Source organism: Anser brachyrhynchus (genome assembly GCF_964034855.1).
Source record: "Anser brachyrhynchus genome assembly, chromosome: 7".
Classification (NCBI taxonomy): domain Eukaryota; kingdom Metazoa; phylum Chordata; class Aves; order Anseriformes; family Anatidae; genus Anser; species Anser brachyrhynchus.
Window position 1 is genome coordinate 2832120 of NC_137701.1, and position 24266 is coordinate 2856385.

The 24266-nt window shown below is 41.1% G+C and overlaps 2 protein-coding genes across 3 annotated transcripts; one reads left to right on the forward strand and one right to left on the reverse strand.

Annotated features, from left to right (window-relative positions):
* Positions 1-84: 84 nt before the first annotated feature.
* HSPD1 (heat shock protein family D (Hsp60) member 1) lies at positions 85-10182 on the forward strand. Its single transcript, XM_080599930.1, has 12 exons — positions 85-238; positions 703-878; positions 4051-4303; positions 4662-4744; positions 5544-5639; positions 5954-6047; positions 6456-6624; positions 6949-7048; positions 7956-8201; positions 8538-8712; positions 9323-9501; positions 9586-10182. Exons 2-12 carry the CDS (start codon positions 705-707, stop codon positions 9736-9738), a joined length of 1722 nt encoding a protein of 573 aa, XP_080456056.1. The 5' UTR covers positions 85-238; positions 703-704; the 3' UTR covers positions 9739-10182.
* COQ10B (coenzyme Q10B) lies at positions 10043-22426 on the reverse strand. Of its 2 annotated transcripts, none has more exons than XM_080599972.1 (5): positions 22273-22426; positions 19213-19359; positions 17803-17995; positions 15466-15567; positions 10043-12469 (listed from the first exon to the last, which is right to left on the reverse strand). In XM_080599972.1, the coding sequence occupies exons 1-5, from the start codon at positions 22320-22322 to the stop codon at positions 12302-12304; spliced, it is 660 nt and encodes a 219-aa protein (XP_080456098.1). In that variant the 5' UTR covers positions 22323-22426; the 3' UTR covers positions 10043-12301. The 2 variants fall into 2 exon arrangements, with proteins under 2 accessions (XP_080456098.1, XP_080456099.1); XM_080599973.1 differs by having other exon boundaries at positions 22309-22337.
* Between the last annotated feature and the right edge of the window lie 1840 nt (positions 22427-24266).

Sequence of the window (24266 nt, forward strand, 5' to 3'; positions counted from 1 at the left end):
ACCTGCACCCTCTGTGCCGGGGCACGGCGCGCATGCGCACGGCGCCCCGGAGCCCCTGAGGCTGCGGCGCGCAGGGCTGAGCCGGGCCGGCCATGCAGGTTCCCGGGCCCGGCCGCGCGGGGCCCGCCGTGGGCGGGCGCCCGGCGAGGGGCGGGGCCGAGGCAGCGGGAGCTGAGCGCCGCCCGCCCCGCGCGCACAGCACCCGCACGCTGCCCGCCTGCCCCGCACGGCCCCGCCGGTGAGAGCCGGGACGCGGCCCGGGGGAGCTGGGGGCTGCGCTCAGCCCCAGCTGCCCTCAGGGTGGCCGTTAACGTCCTGAGGGGGCGCGCGCCGGGCGGCCGTTACGGGGGGGGGGGGGGGGCAAACCGCGTGTGTGAGGCCTGGCGGCGGCTCCGGAACGCGGCTGGGGCCAGGGGCAAGGGCGGTGGGGGGGTGTCGGCGGGGGTGTCCTGGGGCTCCTGGGGCTCGTGGGGCTGGCGGCCCCGCGGCCGTGCAGCGCGGCCCGGCTGGCGGCAGGGGGCGAGCGGCGCTTGACCTTGCGGCGCGTGTCCTGCGAGGCGGCGTGGCCCGGCCGGCCGGCCGCCGGGGCCTCGGGGCCCTGAGCACTGGGTTGGCTGCGGTGGGCTTCTGCTCTTGTTCGGGAACTGGCTCTGCTAAACCTGACAGTTATTTGCTTTTTTTTTTTTCTTTTTCGTTTTGCAGCCATGCTCCGTTTACCTGCAGTGCTCCGTCAGATGAGGCCAGTGTCCAGAGCACTCGCCCCCCACCTAACGCGAGCGTATGCCAAAGATGTGAAGTTCGGAGCAGATGCCAGAGCTCTTATGCTCCAAGGAGTAGACCTCCTAGCAGATGCTGTAGCAGTCACCATGGGGCCAAAGGTAAGCAAAGACTTTGCATTTGTTTTGTGTTAACGCTTTGGTCTGGCTGAAAACAGATAGATAGAGAACAGTTTTTCCTAGGTGGAGCTGTGTTATTCCCATCCGTGTGCCTGTAACGGAGCTGCAGGGGCATGGGCAGGCAGCTGCAGGCAGCCATATTCTCATTCAGTCACCTCCCCACGGGCACAAAGTAAGATGGATCTGAACACTGTGGAAGGTGCTGCACGTTATTGGGAACGGTTTGAAATAAAATAGGTCAAGGGGGCATGCATGACTAGTTACTCTGGCTCATTTGATAGCCTGTAACAATGTAGTAGATAATTAATCCGACTCACAACATAAGTAGTTAAATTAGTTCTATTTCTTTGAAATATGAAATATTTTTTTGTATAGTTTTGCCTTCTAGAAGTAACAAAGTAGAAGTACTAAAAGCATAATGTTGAGTTTTCGGTTGACTGGTAAATGTTACCAGCTTAAGTGAAAATTCATGGTAGTGGCCTTCATTTTATGTTGCCTGTAGGGCAAATTGTAGTCTGATTCCCTTCAAGTTTTAGGCTGTTTTGAAAGCTAGCTGTTATATTCTGCATAGTCATACAGCATGCAGTAAGGCTTGAAACAAGGCTCCTTTTTAAGGAAGAGACATTGATTTTTTTCAGGTTCGTAGGAATATCTGTTCCAAGTGGTGTGTCTGTAATGGTTTCTTTGGAATTTTGGACCTGGTCACTAGGTAGTAGTGACCGGGTGTTAGTGGGGTGGGTGGGATAGTGGTGAAGTACCTGCAAGCTGCAGTTCTGCAGCTTTTGAGGCTTTTTAATTAGTTACATTGAATCACTTTAGCTTCTTGATAGGATTAACATAGTGACTGTTTTGTCTGTTCTCTAAAGTATGCTCACTACATCTCAGAATACTTGTGGAAGCTTTTAACAAAGGCACAGTTCAGCTCTTTGAAGCTTCTAGTTTGTCAACTTTAAGTACAACTTTGAAATGATATATTTGAAATAAAGTAGACTAAATGAAATGAAGGTAGGAGGTTCAGCACATACGATAACAGCGTGTGCGTGGTAGATCTTGTCAAGGCTGCTTGGCCTCTCTGAAATTATTCTTTGCACATTTTTGGAGCCTAACTAGCTTTATTGAAAGACAGAAATGCCATAAACTGAGCAAGGTGAAGGTTAAGGAACAGTGATGTCAGCAAACTACAGCTGCTTCCCATAAGCACAGTTCTGCAGAAGGGAATAAAGTTGCAGTGCAGTCAGTTGATATAACTTGTCTTTGCCTCAGGCAATGTTGTGAACGTCTAAGCATGATTTTAATGTACTGCTCAAAGGGCAGTTCCTGATGCAACTTTCTGCAACCTTGTGGATTTCTTGTTCCAGCATTGCCACTTTTATTGACTGTTCTCTGTGCATTTACAGAGATTTAGAGGTTGTACTGTAATACCTGGTTCAGCCTCCAGCATTTTTTAAGAGCTACCACACTTGTGAGGAAACTTCCCTTTTGAACTGTTCTGTATTTAAAGAAGTTGGTTTACAGTCTTACACAATCATCTGATACTGCTGCCAACTGGCCAGTTGCTTTGTCATTGTGATTCTTGATATGCAGGACCATTCAAAATGCAGCTGTATTTATGGCTGGCATTCCTTGGTTCAGAAACACAAAGCATCTCTTTGAGTGTAAGCTGGTTAATGTGATGGGATATAAGCAGATGTTGTTCTGCCACTCACCTCGTACCTACCAAACGCCTTTGGAATAAGAACAAGACAAAATATAGAAGAAAAATTAAGCAACATGAGGAGGGACTATGTGAAGAGGAGCTTATCAGTATCAGTGTCCACCGAGGTCTTCTTGTTCTTGAACCACTTTTAGATTTTGAATAGTGCAGGTCAAATGAAGTAGCAGTAAGAAATCATGTTAAGTAATAATTTGCCATGATTGTTTTATAGGAGAAAACTAACAATATGCAAACTCTCATGAGTTCAAAGTTAGTAACTAAAGCTCAACATTTCTTTTTTCTGTAGTTTCTAGGGCTAGCTGTACTATAGTCTCTTCCATGGCAGCAGTCCAAGGTTAGTTAAATCATTGAGGCAGATGTGAGTGGGCACTGTGCAGGTGAGACCACGGTGCACCATAGTGGCAGCATGCTCTGTCCAAATTCTTAGACAGCTTGGCTTGCCATTCAAGCTCTGCTCTGAGCCAGAGCCACACTGGCATGTGATCAGCTACAGCGGTGTTTCAGCAGGAGCCAGCATGCTCAGCTCTGAGTTGGGCCTGACAGGCCAGGTGAGGGGACAGTGCAGGATCAGCTGGGAGTGACCGGGGTGAGCTGGGGCCTTGGATCTCCCTTTCCTTCTTCCAACTGCTCCAGCTGGCAGGATAGCTGAAGAGCGTTAGGGCAGCAGTGGGAGAGAAGTGGCTGCTTCCATTTCTGCTCTTTCCCACTAAAACTCAAAGAGCATGATTGACTGGGGCAGCTACTGAATTCATCTGGGGAACTTTGTGAGAGGGTGCATCTACCCTGTGTTCCCTGCACAGACCATAATGTTCCACATCAACTTTGTATATTGTTTAGGATATTCCAGCTTTCTAGCTGAATGCAAGGGCAGGCAATTTCTGAGAAGGTAATGCAACACATTTGAACATATTTATATGTCGTTTTCAGTTCTGTTTGCTAACCACTGATGTTTGCAAGACAGCTCTTTTTCAGAACATGCAAAAAATTGAACTTTCTATTGCTGTTTCTCAATCATATGCTTTTTATTGTGATTTGAAGGAAGTTTTGCAGAATTTTATGTTAATGTATTCTTGTTAATTTTAGGGGAAAATATGTTAAAGTGAATCTCGACACTTTTTACTTTTTATTTATTTATTTATTTATTGTAAGGCCAGTCTTATTTTAATTTCAGACTTTGAGTCTATGATGTTAACCATCATGGTTGGGGGATTCACTGAAAGCTTCCTTCTGTGAAAATACAAAACCATCAAACCATTTTCCCAGTTTTGCCAAACTTGGGATGTGTATGTACTTGTGGAAAATCCAAACTGAAAGGTGTATGCAAAGTGATACTTTTGTTCATCTGTGGTTGCTCAAGAGGATTTTCATTTACAGTTGAAGTGTTGCAGTAATGTGCTGTGGGTTGCATGGCTTTCATTTAAAATTTGTTCATCTCCCTAGGGAAGAACAGTTATTATTGAACAAAGCTGGGGAAGTCCCAAAGTGACAAAAGATGGTGTGACAGTAGCAAAGGCAATTGACTTGAAAGACAAATACAAAAATATCGGAGCCAGGTTAGTTCAAGATGTTGCCAACAACACAAATGAAGAAGCAGGAGATGGTACCACTACTGCAACGGTACTCGCGCGTGCTATTGCCAAGGAAGGCTTCGAGAAGATCAGCAAAGGAGCTAATCCAGTGGAAATCAGGAGAGGTAATGTTTTCCTTGTTTTTAAAGTTTAATCACTGGCTTTTTTTCTAAATATTTTTTCGTGCATTGCCTATAAAACAGAAAAATTAATTTGTCATAGGCAGACTATTTAAATCCATTTTTGCATTTAATTAATTTCTGCTTAGTGTATGAATTTACTGTAAATAACTTTTGATCATGACTGAAAGTATGTCACACCAACTCTAAAAGATGATTGCTAAGTATATGTGAGCTATCAGTCACTTGGTTTTGAACATACAAATTTAATGGATTTTTGCAATGTGGACTTCTTGGATTGGAACCTTTTTTTCTGTGCTGTATAAATTTTTTGATCACTGACAAGTATCCTGTTCATCTTCAGGGGTGATGCTCGCAGTTGATGCTGTCATAGCTGAACTGAAGAAGCTGTCTAAACCAGTTACAACTCCAGAAGAAATTGCACAGGTAAAAAAAAAAAAAAAGAAAAACAACAAAAAAACCCTTAAGTTTTGTGAAGTCGGGTTCAGTTGAGCTGGGTTGGGGGGTATATTTTGTGGATGCCTCATCCCTGGAAGGTGTTCAAGATGAGGTTGGATGAGGCCCTGAGCAACGTGATCGTAGTGGGTGGCGTGCCTGCCCATGGCAGGGGGTTGGAACCAGGTAGTCTTTAAGGTCCCCTCCAACCTGAGCCATTCTGTGACATGGCAATGGAGTATTTGTCTTTACATGTTAAGATTTGAAATATGTTTCACTGAACGACCTTCATGGTAACACCTTCATTTTTTTGAGTTACTTAAAACACCCAGTATTCTACGTTTAGCTTTCTGTTAGTTTGGAAGTAGGCAGTTTTTCTCATCCAGTTTGATTGCAAAATGGGGTCATAAAACATAAATTTGCTTACTTGGGAAAAATTGAAGAGACCAAAGATGTATTTGTGGATAGGAGGTGATGGCAGATTTCCAGAAGTCTTTTGGATCTGCTGTAGGAGGCTCACATTGATGTGGGTGCGTAGGCCTTCAGGGCTGGTTTCTTCCTGGGGCTGCAGATGCAGATGACCTGTCTGTGCTCAGCATGTGGAATATGGCATATGCTTGAGCTGCCCAAAAGTTGTTCGTTGTTCTAACATAGTTCTGGTGTGGATGTGCTGGTCAGCTGCCATATCTTGTCAAGCAGTATTAGAACAGAAAATGTTTTTTGTTGTTGTTTTAGTAAGGAAATCAATCACTTTTATTGTGAAATGAATTTAAGCGGTTTACTGTTTCAGGTCGCCACAATATCAGCAAATGGAGATCAGGAAATTGGTAATATAATCTCTGATGCGATGAAGAAGGTTGGACGAAAAGGTGTAATCACTGTCAAGGTGAGAGTTAGCCAGCTTATGCACTAAGTGCAAAATGACTGTCCCTTTTCCAGCTAGGGCTGGCTTTTGTGGCACGTGATGTAGCTCCTGCTGCTCTTGTACAGTGCCATCCCTAACTCCTTTGGTCTCTTAGTTCAGGGTGGTATCACTGTTCCCAGTGTTCTTACAATCTTTTTTCTTTTGAGGGAGAGCATGTGAATCAGATGCCTCATGTAGAGGCTTTCATTCTGTTGTGCATAGCATGCTAAAAATATACTTGATCTTTTCGTAGTAAATAAGAGATTTTTAATGTTGGGATTCTTGCATCTAAACAGGATGGAAAAACTCTAAATGATGAATTGGAAATCATTGAAGGTATGAAATTCGACAGAGGCTACATCTCTCCTTATTTTATTAATACAGCCAAAGGTGAGTTAACAAAAATGCATGTCAAGTACCTTATAATAGATCTCTAGAAGTTAAAAATAATGGTGCTTACTGTAAAGGCTTTGTTATGCTACGCACCGTGGTAACAGGACAGTGGGATCCTTCCCCATCAGAAACTTAAACCTCGTGGTAAAAACTTGGACTCTTCTTAGCTGCATGCCCCACCACCACCCCTTTTCTGTTTAGCATGAACAGTGTCTGTGCTAACATCAAGCTGGCGCTGCTGTGCTCCAGACAACGTAGAATTGGAAGTGGAGTCTTGAAGAAAATCTATTTTAATGCACTCAGAAAGTACAACATAGCTCCAAAGTTGCTGCCTAAATTTTAGAGAATGCATGGTGTATTTTTTTTATAATCAGATAGTTCAGATATTGCATATTGTTTCTCCAGGGCAGAAATGTGAATTCCAGGATGCTTATGTTTTAATCAGTGAAAAGAAAATTTCTAGTGTACAGTCCATAGTCCCAGCTCTTGAAATTGCCAATGGTCACCGCAAGCCTTTGGTTATTATTGCTGAAGATGTTGATGGAGAAGCTCTTAGCACTCTAGTCTTGAACAGGTAAGGTTTAAAATTCATACTTCTAGACTTCTACAACAACAAATACTGCTTTTTCTTGTGTTTTCATCCTTTTAAAGGAATGCATACAAATGTATGTGTTTGAATCTTACCAATACTAAAGAAACAGCAACTCCAGTAGCCGTGCTTCACGTTGGTTGGGACAGAATTTTACTGGTTTTCTAGCTACTTGTTTTAGCAACTTAAGCTCAGTTCGTGAAAGTCCCTGTTTGCTTGACTGGTAGAATTGTACCAAAATGTGTTTTAATAACTAAACTTGTTCTCTGAAAGCATTTGAAATGTTGCTCATTGAATTCTTCTCTTCAGATTGAAGGTTGGTCTTCAGGTTGTTGCTGTAAAAGCGCCAGGTTTTGGTGACAACAGGAAAAACCAGCTTAAGGATATGGCAATTGCTACAGGTGGTGCTGTAAGTAATGATGTTCTAATCAGCTAATGCTGTAAAGAACTTAGTTTTAGGTCCATAGCTAGTACTGGCTTTGTTGCGGGCTGTTTCTTGAGAAATGTAACAGTAACTCTAGGGTTTGGACTTAGCAATTATCACTATACATGGTTGTGTAATAATACAGCTCTAACCAACCATGAGTAATATGTTGTTTTCACTGACTCAAGTCACATGCAGAATATCCCTGCAGCGTTCTATTTTGTTAAGAAGGAACGTGAAGGAAACTCCTTGAGAGAAATAGCAAAGCTTACTGGCCTTCTTACAAAACTGGTGGTCTCGTAAGTGCTCAGACCTAAGTCAACAAATACAATTCTATTAAATGTTTGGAAAAGACTGGAGGATGTCTTCTTACTTCATGCTAATGTTGAGTTTTAGTCCCTCAGATTCAGAATAGCTGATATACTTGTTAGTGTTCATTTGTACAGCTTTTTCATATGTGCTTCAAAATCATAGCATGATACTGGGATCCAAAGCTGGTTGTTGAAATTGATATCTCGTGCTTCATTTAGCTTAAACAGTAATAACAAAAACAGCAAACCCGTTTAAAGTTAACTTTTTTTTGCCAGTATCCTTAACTTTCTTAAATGCAAGGATGAACCTGTAACACAACTAACTATCCAGCCATGTTAAATCAGTGAGTTATATTAGTCAGTCACGAATTAAAAGCTTGCGATTCTCTCTTCAGTGAGGGCCAATTTGTGAGGTACCTGCTTGCCTAGCCTGTGTTAGGAGAAGGGAGGAGCTTCCTTCCACTTAGCTGCAATAGTATGGTGGCTTTGTACTGTCACACTGCTGTATGTGTTCATCTGTCTATAAATAGTGATTTCATGTACGGTGAAGCTGTGAATTCCAACTTCTCATTTCGTTTCAGGTGTTTGGAGAAGAAGGTTTGAACCTAAATGTAGAAGATATTCAGCCCCATGACTTTGGTAAAGTTGGAGAGGTCATTGTGACAAAAGATGACACCATGCTCCTAAAGGGTAAGGGTGAAAAGGCTCAAATTGAAAAACGTATTCAAGAAATCATTGAACAGCTAGAAGTTACCACCAGTGAATATGAAAAAGAGAAGCTGAATGAACGGTTGGCCAAACTCTCTGATGGAGTAGCAGTATTGAAGGTGAGAACTGAAACTTCTTAGGAGTAAAACATACTAATTTATTAAAGAGGTTTTTTTTCAAATCTGTCTTCCACTAATGCATTCTTTAGTCACTTGTGAGACAGGAAGTGATACGTAAGTGCTAATGGACTTCCTTTATCAGTCCTTTATTGCTGATTTAAGTTCCTACTGTTTGTTTCTCTCATAATCTTACCAACTGATTCAGATAAGGAATTTGGCTTATTGCAGTGCTACGCTTCGGCATTAAGAGTTATTCCATTTTGTGGCAGTAATTCTGTAGCAGTGCTCTCCTAGCCAGGCTCCTCATGCAGACCTTGACGTGTGGCTTGCTTGCAGGTTGGCGGTACCAGTGATGTTGAAGTAAATGAGAAGAAAGACAGAGTTACGGATGCCCTGAATGCGACCCGCGCTGCTGTAGAGGAGGGCATTGTTCCAGGTGGTGGCTGCGCACTGCTTCGCTGCATTCCAGCATTAGACGCTTTAACTCCGGCCAACGAAGATCAGAAAATTGGTAAGTAAATTTCAAATGTTTGTGTAGAAGTGTTACAAATAGATGTTATCTGTCCTAAGGCTCTATAGAATTAAATACAGGCTGTTTTCAGTGAGTTTAGTTACTTGATCTTACGAACCTCACATCCCTTCAGTATGGCAGTGTCTGCTTTACAGTAAGAAGGAGCTCTCATTGCATCCCTAACTTGGATGTGAAAGAGCCAATAAAAATAAAGCAGCAGTATCCTCTGCCAACAACTGAGAAGCCATTAAGAGAAGAATTGAGTTGACTGTTACAACCATTGCAGATGGACATAAAATTTAAGAATGCTAAAGACATTGTGGCAAATCAAATGGAAGATGGCTTTATGCTATGTTCAAAAAATTAATATAAATAAATAAAATAGTACTACTTGTAAAACTTCTGCGAATACCTCACAGTGATTTCATTTGTTGACAAATGTCAAGCAGTCAGGAATTTTATTTCCCTGGAAGTAATTTAAAAAAAAAAAAAAGCTCATGTTCTTCCTCAGATGGTTTGATCTTACTGTGTTAATCTCCAGCACATAAATCTGTGCCTTGGCAATAGGAGTGTATGTGATACGTAACGCTAAATATCTTTTTCCTTACAGGCATTGAAATAATAAAAAGAACACTGAAAATTCCAGCAATGACTATTGCAAAGAATGCGGGTGTTGAAGGATCATTAATAGTTGAAAAAATACTGCAGAGTCCATCAGAAGTTGGCTATGACGCAATGCTTGGGGACTTTGTAAATATGGTAGAAAAAGGAATCATAGACCCAACGAAGGTAACCTGAAATAGTCTTAGCTTTCTTTCTTCCCACCTCACAGGATAGTAAACAGGTACTAAGTTATTTCTTTCCTATCTTCAGGTCGTGAGAACAGCTCTGATGGATGCTGCAGGTGTTGCTTCTCTCTTATCAACAGCAGAAGCAGTAGTGACTGAAGTTCCTAAAGAAGAAAAGGAGCCAGCAATGGGAGGAATGGGTGGGATGGGTGGAGGAATGGGAGGTGGCATGTTCTAATTCCTGGGATACTGATGCATCATGAACTCTGCTGTTTAAGACTGACAGTTCTTACTTAAAAACTTCAGATGTCAGTGGAAGAGGATGGATAGTGACTGAAGTGAGGCTGGTGTTCAAAAGAATCACTGTAACCATCAGTTACTGGATTTCATTTAACACACATGTAATTGTTTACAGTCATTGTCCATGCCTACAGATAATTTATTTTGTATTTTTTGAATAAAGACATTTGTACATTCCTGATAACTGGGTGCAAGATCCATCTACCAAGGTCCTGATTTAAACTTAATTAAGGCACTTGATATTCTGTTTCAGAATTTATTGGTGCTTGCCAGTACTAGGAAGAACTTGGAAGCCACTGTGCGTGAGACTAGACAATTGTGTACAAAGGAGACAAATATACACTTATGTGACCTTTATGTAATAAAACAACCTGCTCAAAAATTATGAAATGTATCACCTTATTTATCTGTACACACAGCCATAGTTCTGGGAGAAACTTGATAGCCCACTTCTAAGATATAGTAGAAATCTAACTCATGCTTGGAAAAACTGGAGGACATTTCTCTCCAAGAAACATTCCTCTGCCAAAAATGTTAATCGGAAATACAAGTGACTTAAATTTTGGTAAGAAGTACCTAAGCTGAGCTGCCACAATACTTCTTTGCAATATTAAACAATGCTGTGGAAACAAGGCACGTGCAGTGACTTTATTTTGCCCTTTCCATATTGCTCGTTGCACATGCTTGAACAGGCTAACTGAATCTTTCACAGTACTGTGGGAGGGCAAGTGCCTTGAGGGTATGAAACAGGTAAGTTGCCTTAGCTAAGAAAGACTTCTGAGTTTCTTAAATACTACTTTTGCTTGGGTATATTATGTAGTTATCTCTGTGGTTTGACACCTGCAGTCTTCCAGCTTTCTGAATTATATTTAAATTGTCAGCAGTAGATGTGGTTTCATACTTAAAGACAGCTTTGAATGCCACCTACTGTTTTCTGACTTGACATAGCTAATAACCCTAATGTGTAACGTCTTTTCTCTCTGCTTCCCAACTCCATTTTGCAAACACTTACAAGTAATGGTGTTCCCAAACTCATGTATGTTTTTCTTTCATTGTCTCAGTACAGAAAATTGTTTCACAACTTCCTAGGTGCTTTAAAACTGATGTCTTAATCCAGCTGTGAATTTCCCCAACTGTCTACAACTAAGAACCATCTTTCACACATCCTATATGAATTTTTAATTGCTTTTTCTGGGAAAGTGTGTAAATGCTCTGAGACTGCTGCAGGGCAGTCTATATCCTGAAACTTACTATGTTATGTAGTACATTGCCACCTATTCTGTAGTAACCACATCAATTCAGATGCTTTGGAAGAGCAGACTGGCTTCAGCTATGAAATACACCTGAAGCTTCACCTAATTCAGTCATGACCTTCTGTAATTTAAGAAGGTGCGTAGAGAGGATACTAAATTTATTCTAACCTATTCACTTGGGTTTCTTTGGAGACTGGAAAGAGTACTAACCTAAGGAATAGAACTACTGAAAATCAGCTTAAGATAGCTGGTACCATCTCACTGCACTGATACTTACATGGAAGTTAGGTACTGAAAGGAGACAACTAAGATTTAGCTTTATATTGTGCATTACTGAATGACAAGTGTCCTTGGATGTATTTATGCTGTGCTGAGTGGAGGACAGCTCCTTCCCTCCTTCCACAACAATGTGGTACAGAAGATGATGCCTCCATGCCCTCATTCTCACTGAAGTGACATTTGTTTACTGTGTTTCGAACTGGGAACTCTGTTTGCATTAGCTGGAATTTATCTAGCATAACCTCAATACAATGCCTAACAGTGAAACATGGGCAGGTAGGCAAATTCAGCCTGCCAAATGTACTATAAATACAACAGTGTCTGGAGCCCAGACAGCTAAGAACCACTGGATATAGCTGAAACTGCTGTACTTGGCACTATATGTACCTGTTACTCAGCATTAAGGCTGCTTTTTTTTTTTTCTATAACAGTTGCTGGTCAGAATTCAACAGTAGTTGGAGACTCCTGACTTAATCCTTGTCATTGATTTGGATCAAAAGCACCTGCTAGTTGAGATTGGACACACTGTACTCTACTCCTTAAGGCTAAAATGTCAGAATCTCCCTTAACTTGCCTAGAGTTGACTGAGGTGATGCTGGTAAGTTATATTCATGCTACTAATAACTTAAACTTGAGTTAATATATTACAACACTGAAAAAATGTTAGCTTGTTTTATAAGGCAGAGCTTATGCTGTGATTACAGAAACCGTTTGGCAGGTTAATAAACAGCAGCCTGAGTTATCTTGTGTTACAGTAGATGCCAATTGTCTGTTACTGATAACACTGAATTGCACTTGATAACAGCTTGAATAGACTGCATTGATCTAGCTGAACATGTGCGTGTTTTGTACAGTATAAAATTACATATAAAGCTCAGATATGAAATAGATGCCCCAAAAAGAAGCATGCCACCTTTTGTACAGAGTGTACAAACAAGTTTATAATGGAGGTTGTTGACATTTTCCCCATTACGTTTGATGAACTTCATGAAGCATTAACTCCCGAGGTATGCTTGTTTCTGGGCCATGGAGTTTGGATGCTCTTCTTTCAAAGGCAGTGACCATCTGCTTGACTACTTCATCAAAAAACAGCGTAGCAAGTTGTGAGTGTAGAAGTGAACGAAATTCAAAAGAAATCTGTTAAAACAGAGAAGATTTTGTCTTGTATTTACTGTTGTAATAAAATGCTGTTAGAGATAACTTCATTAAAGAATCTTCAGTTAAGCTGCAAGTAGGTTGCAGAAGAAAGAACAGATAAAACTGAACAATAGGTGAGTGTGTATGTAAAGAAAAGCCTTATTCTTTGTTCAGAGGACTGTTTTCCTATTCTTTTCAATTAGAAGAATCATTTTGTTCAATTCTCTTATGTAATCATTCCCGTTTATCTAAACCAACTGTATGTTACTTAAATGACACATCACAAAACATACGTAAAAGATTTAGGGTAGTGAAAAACTACAAACCAACAACAGTAACTAAGTTACTCTGCACATAAAATTCCCTTGAGGGACAAAATTTTGAAGAAAATCCTGCATAGCAAGGCAGCAGATTTACAGGTAACATGAAGCAAACCCAAGACTGGTTTAAAGGCAGCTTGAAATAGTTGCCTATTAGGTAACAACATTTTAAATTAGTTTTTCCATCTAGGTAGACGTAGTTAACAGTATGTTCAAACAATGCTCATTTACAGACTGAAGCTTATAATTTGCTTTTGTCTGCTCGGTCTCCTTCCTAGACATCTCCTGCCCTCTACCTTTGCTGTCCTGACATGGGCAGTCACTTTTGGAATCCAACCGTCCCGGATAAGTCCTCTGTACCAAGTCCTTGGGCCTCCTACTGCAGTGCTCAAACTGATTTGTACATTCCCTTTTAGTTACTGGATCCTTCAGTTTAATAATTACACTGAAGCTACTGTAGTAGTTAACAGGGCAGGAGCACAGGGAGTTTGCTTTCTCTCTCCACCCCCTAAAAGAAAAATTGATGACAACAGCAAGGTCACTTTTATGTCAAATAGCCTTCAAATATACTTTGTGCTGTACTGGCCTTTGGTCTAGTTTAAGAACATTACCCTAAGGCTATGGTATTGGATTTAGTTTTGCCTTCTACAGGTTCCAGAAATTATTACAAAGTTGTCAGGAAAAGAAACAGCTTGCATTTCTTCTGCCCTTCTATCATTCCTGTTACTGCATGTCGTTTGGATTGAGATTTAAGTACTTAAATCATACCTGAGAAATCAGCAGATGAAATGCCAAATGAAGCAAATGTGTATTATCTCAAATTGTTTACGAGTATTGCATATTAATTGCTGGAATAGTAGTATAGAATTAATGTGGAATGTAAGCCAGCTGTAGCTTCATTTGCACTTGATCTCAAGCATCAGTAAAAATTAATGTGCCTTTTCAAAGTCTGAGATGACATTTATAGCATGTTGAGCTCTGCAAAGCAGGGATCGTAAATGTTGCATCATGTTCAGTAACTATGTAAGAACCTGAGATGTTTTTATGAAGCTTGCAGATAGCAATACGTTGTGCTTAAATCTATGTGTTAAATCACTTAAGAGCTGAAATGCAACTGAAACTAAATGTGTTATTAAAGTTCAGTGTATATATAATGTACCACCAGGCTGGCAGAACAGTAACACAGTAGGCTGAGGAAACCAGCATCATCTAAAATTCAAGTAACACTTTCTAAAGCAAACTACCATTCTTGAAATCAGTCCTGTCTCTCCCAAGTACTTAGTTGTGCAGTGTGTTGTGAGTAGTTGGTTTTGAAATGTTTATCATTACTATCTGCGTAGGCCCAGAGGCTAAGTCACGCAGCGAGTTGAAATTGAGCAAGGGTTAGAATCCTTAAGTATGTGCTGTTGTAAGCCTGCCCCCTGCTCAGCTGGCTATATTTGTTTCTGCTACCTCAAAATGGTGTAAATGAGATATCAAGAATTAATAGTGTTTCCTCAAGAAAGCAAGAATGTTCTTTTGAAGTCCAGTTTTGACTCTCTTTAACAGAAATTCTCAACCTGAAGTGTCAAAACATGGCTTTGGTAGGGGAAAAAAAAAAAGTATTTTCCTCATAAACTTGCTATTTAGCTAATAGGGCTTAAACAGTTGCTTAATTTGAGTTTTCTCAGCTGATTTATGGCTTGGCTAAAAAGCTGTCTTACTAGTCAGTAGCAGGAACTGTCATGATTTGCCTGGAAAAAAATCAAATATCACGAGCAAGTAACATGTAAGCATAGTCAGTAAATCCCATCAGAAATGTATTTTCAAGTGCCTATAGATTCATTTTTACTGTTGAACTGTATGAAGTGCAATACAGCAATAACTTGAGTTATTAACCCAAGGAAGTTGTGCCAGTTTACAAATATTCCAAAAGCTCTTTTTCTGTCTACAGAAAAATGACTTCTAAAGCACAGTATCCCAGAAGACAACAGGATCAACCTATTTCTGTGTACTTTTGTAGCCTGTTCTGAACCCCAGATTAGTTAAGTGCTGAACACAACACCCTTAACACCATGCAATGTAAGAAAAAATAAGCGATGAAAGAAAAAATTGAAAAGCAAGAACTCGCAGTAAGGAAAGCAACTTGTATAGGAATAACAGACTAAACCAGATACTGGGTTTAAAATGCAGTATTTTGGAACTGCAGTGATATCCCATCATAGAGTAGAGAGACAGCATTTCTCCTAAAAGCTGTTACAGTGGTATTATAGAAGGAGGAGTAAGACGTAAAATACATTAAATAGTAAATCTAGAAGTCAGGAAATTAAACTACAGGCCAAACAGGATGGATGGGAAAACACCTACTTTCTGATAACAAAAGCACGTAGGTTGTAAAGTAATTAAAGAAAATAGCAAAGTCCACAAATATGTTGAGTATTTCTCTCTCTGTATTTGCTTATCTTAGTATGTAGAGAATTGTATGGTGAGAGATACCAGTCCCTAGACTGTTTGGTTATATGTGGACACCTCACAGAAGACTTGTCTCTCAATGACTGTGTAGCAGTTTTCATGTTGTAAAACTTACTGCAAAAAAAACACTTTTTGATAGTAGTGACTAAAACTAACTTTTTTGCAGTGTTTATGTGTGTATACACCCTATTTGTAGCATGTGGCGGTTTTAATTAGAATACTTACTGAAAAATCCAATGTACATGTCCTTGGATAGCCAGGGATACCTGGGCTGAAACGCCACACTGTTTCCAAATGATTAAATAGTCTTCCGTCTGTGCAGGATGCCTAAAAGAAAGTTTAAAAAGTCAAGCTACAGGGTGGCTCTTACATGAGACAAATCAGTATTACTGAAGCATGCACATTTTGTTAGACAGTGAAGGTCACGGCATAGTTAAAATTATTCTTTATAGTGCAGCCAGCAAAGGATCCCATTTGCACACTGTCACTTACAGCAAAGTAGCTGAATTCCTTTCAAGTTACGGGAAGGATCTTTGGTTTTAGCCATAAAACAGATCTCTTGTATGATGCATAGAATACCATAATAATGTTAAAGATATCTACCAGAATTGAGAACAGGGTTATTATTTTCATTCATTTCATTCATTATTTTCATAATTCATTTATTATTTTCATTCATTATTATTTTCATTCATTTCGCTTTTGGCACATACAACTATTTTTGTGTGGCTATATTTTAAATAGAAAAAGACTGAAATACATATATTTGAAAAATCATTCAAATACATCATCTCAATTGGCTTGGAGTTACTAAAGAGAATTGCTGTAATTATTTTTAAACTTTCTTTACAGTTCTTACTGTCAACGCAAGCATACATAGCTTTTGCTTGTGGTTTGAAAGCACAGATAAGCTAAGCCACGTCAAAGACAAATCAGCAGCACAAAAATACCACCATTTCTCTGCCCAGTGCAGGGATGCAATACCTCCCTACTTCTGTAACAGCAAGGGGAGGAGTAGAGGGAAGAGCAGACAGGCCTGAAGAGCTGGGCTTGCTTTTCTCATTGCTGCCAAAAGGGCAGGAAGAATGGGAAAAGTGCCAGTGTGTCCCCCTTGCTCCCAGCCTTATAAGTAGCAAAACTCACTCGACACTTCTCAGCAGCAAGAGCTGCTGCTACCAGCCTGATATTCTAGGGCTCAAGCACTGCTGCTGTAAGCAACAAACACATGCTCATTTTGTCACCACCAACAGCCCGCTATACAAAACCACTGTGCAAGCTCCCTTTGCCCAGAGTTATTTCTGAAGACAGTGAAATAGTCCGAACACACGGTCATTTTATTTCCTTGTGGTAATGTTCCTCCAGTTATGTGAAGATGATATAAATGTTTAGGAAAAAAATCCCAACAGAGAAAATGCTAATAAATCTAGGAAGAAGAAACTTAAAGTGTTCTCCCCACCACTTTCATGGTCTTTTCAGAGACCAGAATTCTTCTTTTGAGAGAATTACAGTGAATAAGAATTGGTAAGCCAAACTGATAGCTGTGCAAAATAAAAAGTCTTGTCAGGGAAGAGTAGAAAGGGAGAGCAGCATGTAAAATGCAGATTTTTCCATTGTAACTGTTGAGCTTCCTTAATAATGGGAGAGATTTTTTTTTCTTTCCAAAATGAATAAGTACATTGAAAAAAAGCACTTTGCATATTCTTTCAAATTCATGTCTCCCCTAAACTTAAGAAACCCATTTCTGTTTTATGCAGTGTCTTGTTAATGGAAGCCTAGAAAATAATAATGTAATAGGATACCCAAACAATTATCTTGACCGGTTAATCAGCTGTTGTAATTTGACTAGTTATTCCAAAAGATAGTCAAAATTGCATGAAGGGGGAGAGGCAGTTTTTATGAGTCTGTTCTGAGCTGTTCCTAACAAACAGATTTGAACCTCTAACATAAATGAGCAGCTGGAAGATCCAGACCTCATTTAAAATTTCTCCCTTTATTACCCTTGAAAAAAACGAAAGGAGAAATACAATTGTTGTACAAATTAATTCTAAGAAACGGACTTGAAATCTATCCTTCTATCATGGCATCAATATACTGAATAACAGGCTCTTCAGCAGATCCTCTGCCTAAACTTCTTAAATAAACTTGTTAGAATTGTCAGAAGAAAAATTATGACATCATTTTGCTAAGGCACTAGAAGCTACAAAGAGATAACCTTTAAGTCTCTATTATTTTTGCATTTAGAGAGGCTTGGACAAAATTAAAACAAACAAAAAAACACAACAAATAGATATCTTCATTAATGGCTACTTGGTTTTTTTTCCAGCAAAAGCCAATTAAAAGACAATTTTTCCCCCTATTTGGCAGCTTATGTTTTAAAAGCACATTGAAATTAAAATTAACACCAGGTAACCTATAGTCTTTAAACAAAAGCAACACAAGTTTTGAGCCACAGGAAGCAATTCCAGCATTAATTTTGTTTTTAAAAGAGCTTCCTGGAATATTTAAATTTTTACGCACAAGTTACGGAAAGATACAGCTAAAAAAAAAAAAAAAATAAATTACCTTAACTAAATGCGGCCTCACGAGGGTAACAACTGATGTATACCTTTCTACAACAGGAGGGAATCCTATTTCTAGCTGTGCTTTGCAGTATCCAGAGCGCTTTGATAATATATCTGACTTCTTACACCATGGCACAAATAGTTTGTAATCTTCCACAACAGCAACAACTGCATACATTTCCTGCATAGAATATCTGGAAGCAGAAATATAAATGTTACAGTTACAAGGTGTTTTAACTAGAAATTCAGTATTATAAGGTTCAAAGACACTATAAGTGGCATAGGCAGTTTTGATGGTGAACATGCAGTCACCTGAAAACACTACTGCTATTTTTGGAAGTTAAAAATGCAACTCTATTAAGATCAAAAAAAAAAAAGTAATAAACTGGTAAAAGTCTTCGCACAAGAAAAGCAAAACACCACACAGCATCTAGCAGTAAAGTTAGTGAACATTGAACCAGATGCATGCTACTTTCTGCAATATTAGGAATGTTAGGTAAGCATGCTTAGATTTCAAATGGAAAAGTAGTTTTTCCATCGTAGCTGTGTCTTGATTTAGGTAGATTTTAGATATTTCTTAGAACAAAAGAATCCATACCTCACAGCTACCAAGAAAAGGTGTAACAAAACTAGGGGACTGTTTTCAAAGGTTTAAACAGAACACTACTTAGACCTCCCCCCCCCCCCAAAAAATAAAAAAATAAACAATAAAAAATACTTTCAAGAGAAAAACAGTGAGTATTATTGGACAAAGCCTCCTTTTAAATGAAATCTGTTGCAGTTCAAGAACTATCACATAAACGAATATTAACCATCATGAAAAAAATACTAACCCTAATGAACAAATCATACTATTGTGGACTAGAGGCTGGGAGCAGATCCAAAACTCATTAAATTAATGGGAAATTTTCCACTAGTTTTAAGGCAAACTGGGTTTCAAAGAGTTTTTGTATGCACGTACTTCACCACACAACTAATTATTTTCCTTCTTTTAAAGAAAGAAGCAAATCTCAAATGAGAAGTACAACATAATGCAAGTGTAACATTGGCACGTATTTTTGAGAAATGGGAGAAAATTGAGTTTTCACACCTTTTGGTTTATCCCCATTTCACCAGACAAATAATGCATGCTTCCCTTTCAGGGTTGTTTTTGTTTCGTCATGAAATAAAAAGGTTATTTCTGCTATTTCCTTCCAAGGAGCAGGTGTATGGGGTTCCTAAATTTTTGATACCCAATTTCTGACTTGACAGCCTGATCTCTAAAAATTTTGAAAGTTAAAACTCATTTCTACTCTCCACCTGGGCACAGTCTCAGGGACATGTGCCTTCAGGGATGCTCAGTCTTTGAACTTTTAGTGCAAACATGAAAACTGTAAATGCATAAGGTATCGTTCCATTTTTCTATACAAACCCTATAATTCTTCTTTCAGAATATTCTTTTCTTTTATTTACTAGTGGTGCAGCAATGTTGAAGAAACTTCTTGAAAAGGCATGGCTCATTACAGGTACTTGCAGAGAAGAAATTCTGGTCATCAGAATACCACAGGAAGCCAAGTGCCTGCAACATTGAAAATGCCTTTCAGACTCCTTTCTTATCAGCAAAATAGATCACAACACATTAAGGTGAGATGCAAAGTCTGTTGTATAGCATTCCAGAAAACATCCAATTTAGATGGAAAAACAAAGGCTCATAAGTGTTTGCGAACTTAAAAAAAAAAGTCTTTTTTTTTCCCCTTTAAGAGAAACTAAAAATAGCTCCCAGTCACGAGAAAAGTAACTGGCAGAGTAAAATACAAAGGCCCCCATTAAACACTGGCTTCGTGGCAGCCTGAGTTCACGTACAGGACTCATGCACTTAGTGTGCAGAATTAATTTTGCTTTCTTACCAGAAAAATCATGCAAAAAAGTAGAAAAGTTTCCAATTGCAGAAATGAAGTAGAATTCTGCAGTAATCCCTCTGCTGCCTTCCTTCTCTTATAAGGAAAGTTTCATTTTGAAAGTCCTTTTAGAAACTGCATTGTATCCCCATTTCTTTCTTTTGAAAATATCACACAGAACCATGGATTCAGTGTTTTCATAAATAAAACTTAACAGTTTAGCTTTATGAAATGCTAGTAGTTCTAAGATTCCATCTCAGTTTTCTGGTTTTGAACCTATACTAAAATCTAAAAAAATATTCATTGTGGTTAATAGGACTCATGCTGAATTACTGATTTTGCCTAAAATGCTGCTTCAAAAGTTCTGATTTCTGGCACCGGGGAGTTAAAAAGGTCACTATTTGCTGTCAGCGCTTCTACATATGTAAGCTAAAAAGCAACCTAGGCCATCTTCTGTCAGTAATTAAACGATCAGGACTGCACTTCTGGATTTACATGGTCAAAAATGGAACCAACCTTCCCACTTGGTGTAAGGCTTGCTTGTTATTATTTTATTTAAACACAGCTAACAGATAGATGCCGTTTTTTCCTGGCCACCAAACTAGCACAGCAAATTCTGGTAAGTCTTTCTACAGCAAGCTCTGCAAACGTTTGGAATTGTATCTCAAAGGATATGGACAGAGTCTGTTTTTTTCCACTTGGACTGGACAGGACTGTTAAGGAAAAGCATGGCTTTGACAGGAACACTGGATGCCTGCCAGTAACCTTGTAGCTGCCTCAACCTGATTCATAGAAAGAGTTCAGAACTTTGGACCAGACCTTGTTCTGGAGAGCTAAATTATTTTCTCCATCTGTGGCTACCTATAAGTGCACTGTCCTAACTAGTTGTCGGGACTCTTCTGTTGGTTTGTTCTTACTGTAATGCTATGCCAGCACAGTGCTTCAGGCAGTTTTATGTATACACGTTTAAGTGCAGGGCTGAAAAACAATCTCCACAAGTACTTTGTTATTGCTCTAAGATCAAGTCCTTTTCGCAGTTACACTGCCATTCAAGGAAGGGAAGGTTAAGAGAGGTTATAGTGTTAACAGAGCTGGTGGGACTTGGTCTCTCTCTAGATTTTATTTGAAGAGAAACAGATGCTACAAGAATGTGCTGGGCCTGGTCCCAGTTCAGGAAAGCATACCTCTCTAGAAACCACAAAAGCAGAGACTTTGGTGGACTGTCACGCATGTTTTTGTGAACCTGGTGAAGGCCTCAGGAGAAAAGCTAAGTCTGTACTTAAATGCAGACACGCCTACCACTCCTTTATTATACTCTGAGGGTAACACAGTCAGTGCCACTCATACTGCTCTTACTGGCATCATTCAATTCCTGTCCTTGCTGCTTTCTCTCTAAACATTTAGGCACTGATCACAGTATCATCCGACTTACACGACCTGAAAAGGAAGCATTTACTGTTGTGTGGTATACGTGATCTCTATGTGGTGATTATTTTTAATAGTTACATTTCCAAAGACTAAAATATTTTGAAAAAAGGAATCTCCAACTCCTAATTATAAAAAGACTGAAATCAGTGGTCAGAGCACACCCATGTAGTTGGGCTTACTGTTATCCCAACTGTTCCTTCCACGAAGCTGGTGTTACCAGATTGCCGGTTAATGGTCAGTGAGATGAGAGCTGATCTTATTCACATTCTTTGTGGACAGCTGTTCGAGTCCCAGAAAATGAGCTTTGCCAGCAAGTGTCCTTGTGAGCATCTCAGCCTGAACAAGCCTGAACACAGGAGACTAATTTACCAGCTTGGTCCTTGAAGCCTGCTGCTCAGCGCAGTGAGGGGTCCGCCAAGGTGACAACAGGTACAAACTCTACACTGGTGGCAGTGCGACACATGAAAGCACACCGCGCTGCAGGGCTACAAATAGTACAGCAACATTTCCGATCCGGTGTGCGCTGGGTTAAAACCAGCCACCAGGATTCTTTTACCTCACACTAGACACATTCTCAAAACTAGTTTGCAGCCTGCTGCTCAGGAAGTTTCTTTACCCTGGATGCTGTTGGCTAGTGATGGATTTTGCCCTTAGTTTGGAACCGTATCATCTCTAACAAATTACTTTTAAAGCAGTGATTCTAGTTTACAGAATTGAACTATTTTAGTGCTGCAATTACATCTCAAAGACTTAATGTGTATCCCTCGTGTTTAAATTAAGAAATACAGTCCAAGTGAGACGATAGAGCACAGCGCTGCAGAGTAAGAATTACGTCGGATGCCTGCTTGCATTTCGACATCGCAACCCAGTGTCAATTTTTCTGCTTTTTCCCCGTTTCCGAGGGCGGCGGTAAGACCCCTAGCGCACTAAAGCCGCGGGGGCAGTCCAGGCAGGGAGGCGGGGGGATCCCGGTGCTGCCCGTCGAGACCCATCCTGACACCCGCCCGCCCCTGCCGCTCTCAGCCCGGCTCCTCTCCGGGGCGGTGCCGGCCTCGGACCTAATAGGAGCCGGGCTCCCGCTGCGGCACCTGGGCAGAACGCCCCTCCCGCTTCGCTCGGCCGGCTGGAAGCTCGAGGGCCCCCAGCCCCCCCGCCTCGCCCCGTACCTGCCGGTAGCGCCGAGCCCCGCGGCCAGCACCCGCCCGCTGCGCGCCATCGCCGGGCCCCGCCGGCACCGACCGGCCCGGAGCCGCCTGCGGGCCGCGGGGGGGGGTGAGGGCGGGGACGGGCACGTGACGGGCGCGGCGGGGGCGGGAGGGAGGTGCCCGAGCTCATTGGCCCGGCGGCGCGCGGCCGTCCTGGGGCTGCGGCGCGCGGGGCCTGTAACGGTCCCCGATGGTCCGTAACGGTCTGGAACAGCCCCGGACAGTTCTGCTACGCAGGGACTCAGCCCCCATCGCCCCGTTACGCGTTCTTACAGCTCTGCTGGAGGGAGTTGTCGGCAAGGTGAACTGTCCTACAGCTGTTAAGTGTTTGCGCTGTCCTGCGCTTCGTGGTGTGTCCCGCAAGTTGTATGGCACAAGTTGTTTGAACCCGCAAAGCCTCCTTCCATAAAGCTGCAGGTCTTTGTTTAGTTACAGGCAGGCTGCTCTAGCTCTTGGCTGGGAAGCACGAACTGAGTGAGGACAGTCACGCTCCATAATATTCAGATATCCTTACCTCAAACATGTGACAGCAGTGCACTGCTAGGCAGTAAACAGCCTGACTGTGGTGTTAATGAAGTCTCTGAACTGTCCCCTGAACTCAAATGCAACCCTAGTTTTATATTTGATGGAAATTCAAAGTTTTAGTTAAAGTAGCTGAATGCACTGAAATGAAATTATTTCTAGAAAATGAGTAAGTCCAGTTCTATGTTCTCTTCAGAAAAGTTTTCCTTATCTCAGTGTCTTGTCATTAGTTAAAAACATTAATTGTTAAACAGAACACCAGCAATTTGAATAATTGAAACTAATTGGAGCAGCTCTTTATCCCGTCAGGGCATGGTGTTTTTCAGATAAGCTGCCCTGTAGTGTGCTTTTCATTCTGAGCTTGATGAAAACCAGAAACATTTAAAAACCTGGGTTCTACAGCGTGGGAGAAAACCAACCCCACCAGAAATGCGAAAAAGCCTCAGCCTGTGCCCCCACTTCAAATTCCTGTTACTAACTTCATCTGCATATTTCGTAACTTCCATCAGAGCTCAGAATCACAGAATCGTCTAGGTTGGAAGAGACCTCCAAGATCATCTAGTCCAACCTCAGCCCTAACACTAACAAGACCTCCACTAAACCATATCACTAAGTGCTACATCTAAACGTCTCTTAAAGACCTCCAGGGATGGTGACTCCACCACCTCCCTGGGCAGCCCATTCCAATGCCTAACAACCCTTTCAGTAAAGAAGTTCTTCCTAATATCCAACCTAAACCTCCCCTGGCACAACTTTAGCCCATTCCCCCTCATCCTGTCACCAGGCATGTGGGAGAATAGACCAACCCCCACCTCTCTACAGCCTCATTTAAGGTACCTATGGAGAGCGATGAGGTCTCCCCTGAGCCTTCTCGAGGCTAAACAACCCCAGCTCCCTCAGCCGCTCCTCGTAAGACTTGTTCTCTGCTGCTCTTTCTTGCTGGTTCCTGCTTGCCATGGGAGTGTGCCCATCTATGTAGTTGTTCCAGCTTGTTTCTCTGGATCAGGAATTACCTCACTGAGAGTTGATGCCTTCTAGCGTTTAGAGTAACTGAAGGATAAAGCACTGAAGTACAAGATGATACCTGAGGGCACTCTGTTTTGTTTTGTTTTCTTATCCAATTTGTCTGTCTCAGAAATAGTCCTTACAACTTGCTTGGTGTCTGCTGTTTGCAGAGATCTGCATCTACTAACTCTGATAGGAAGAGTGGCTCAAATTAATATTTACACCAGAGGGATGTAAAACACTTCTGATACATCAGAAAGAGCCATCACATATGACCACAACAAAATTTCTGTATAAAACAGCTACATGCCACCCTCAGCTGGCCACCAGCTGGCACAACCTTCCCCAGCCACCCTCTCCCTGCTGGCCCTGGAGTGCTGTGCTAACACTCAGCACACTTGACATCAAAAGCAAAACTAGATCTGGAA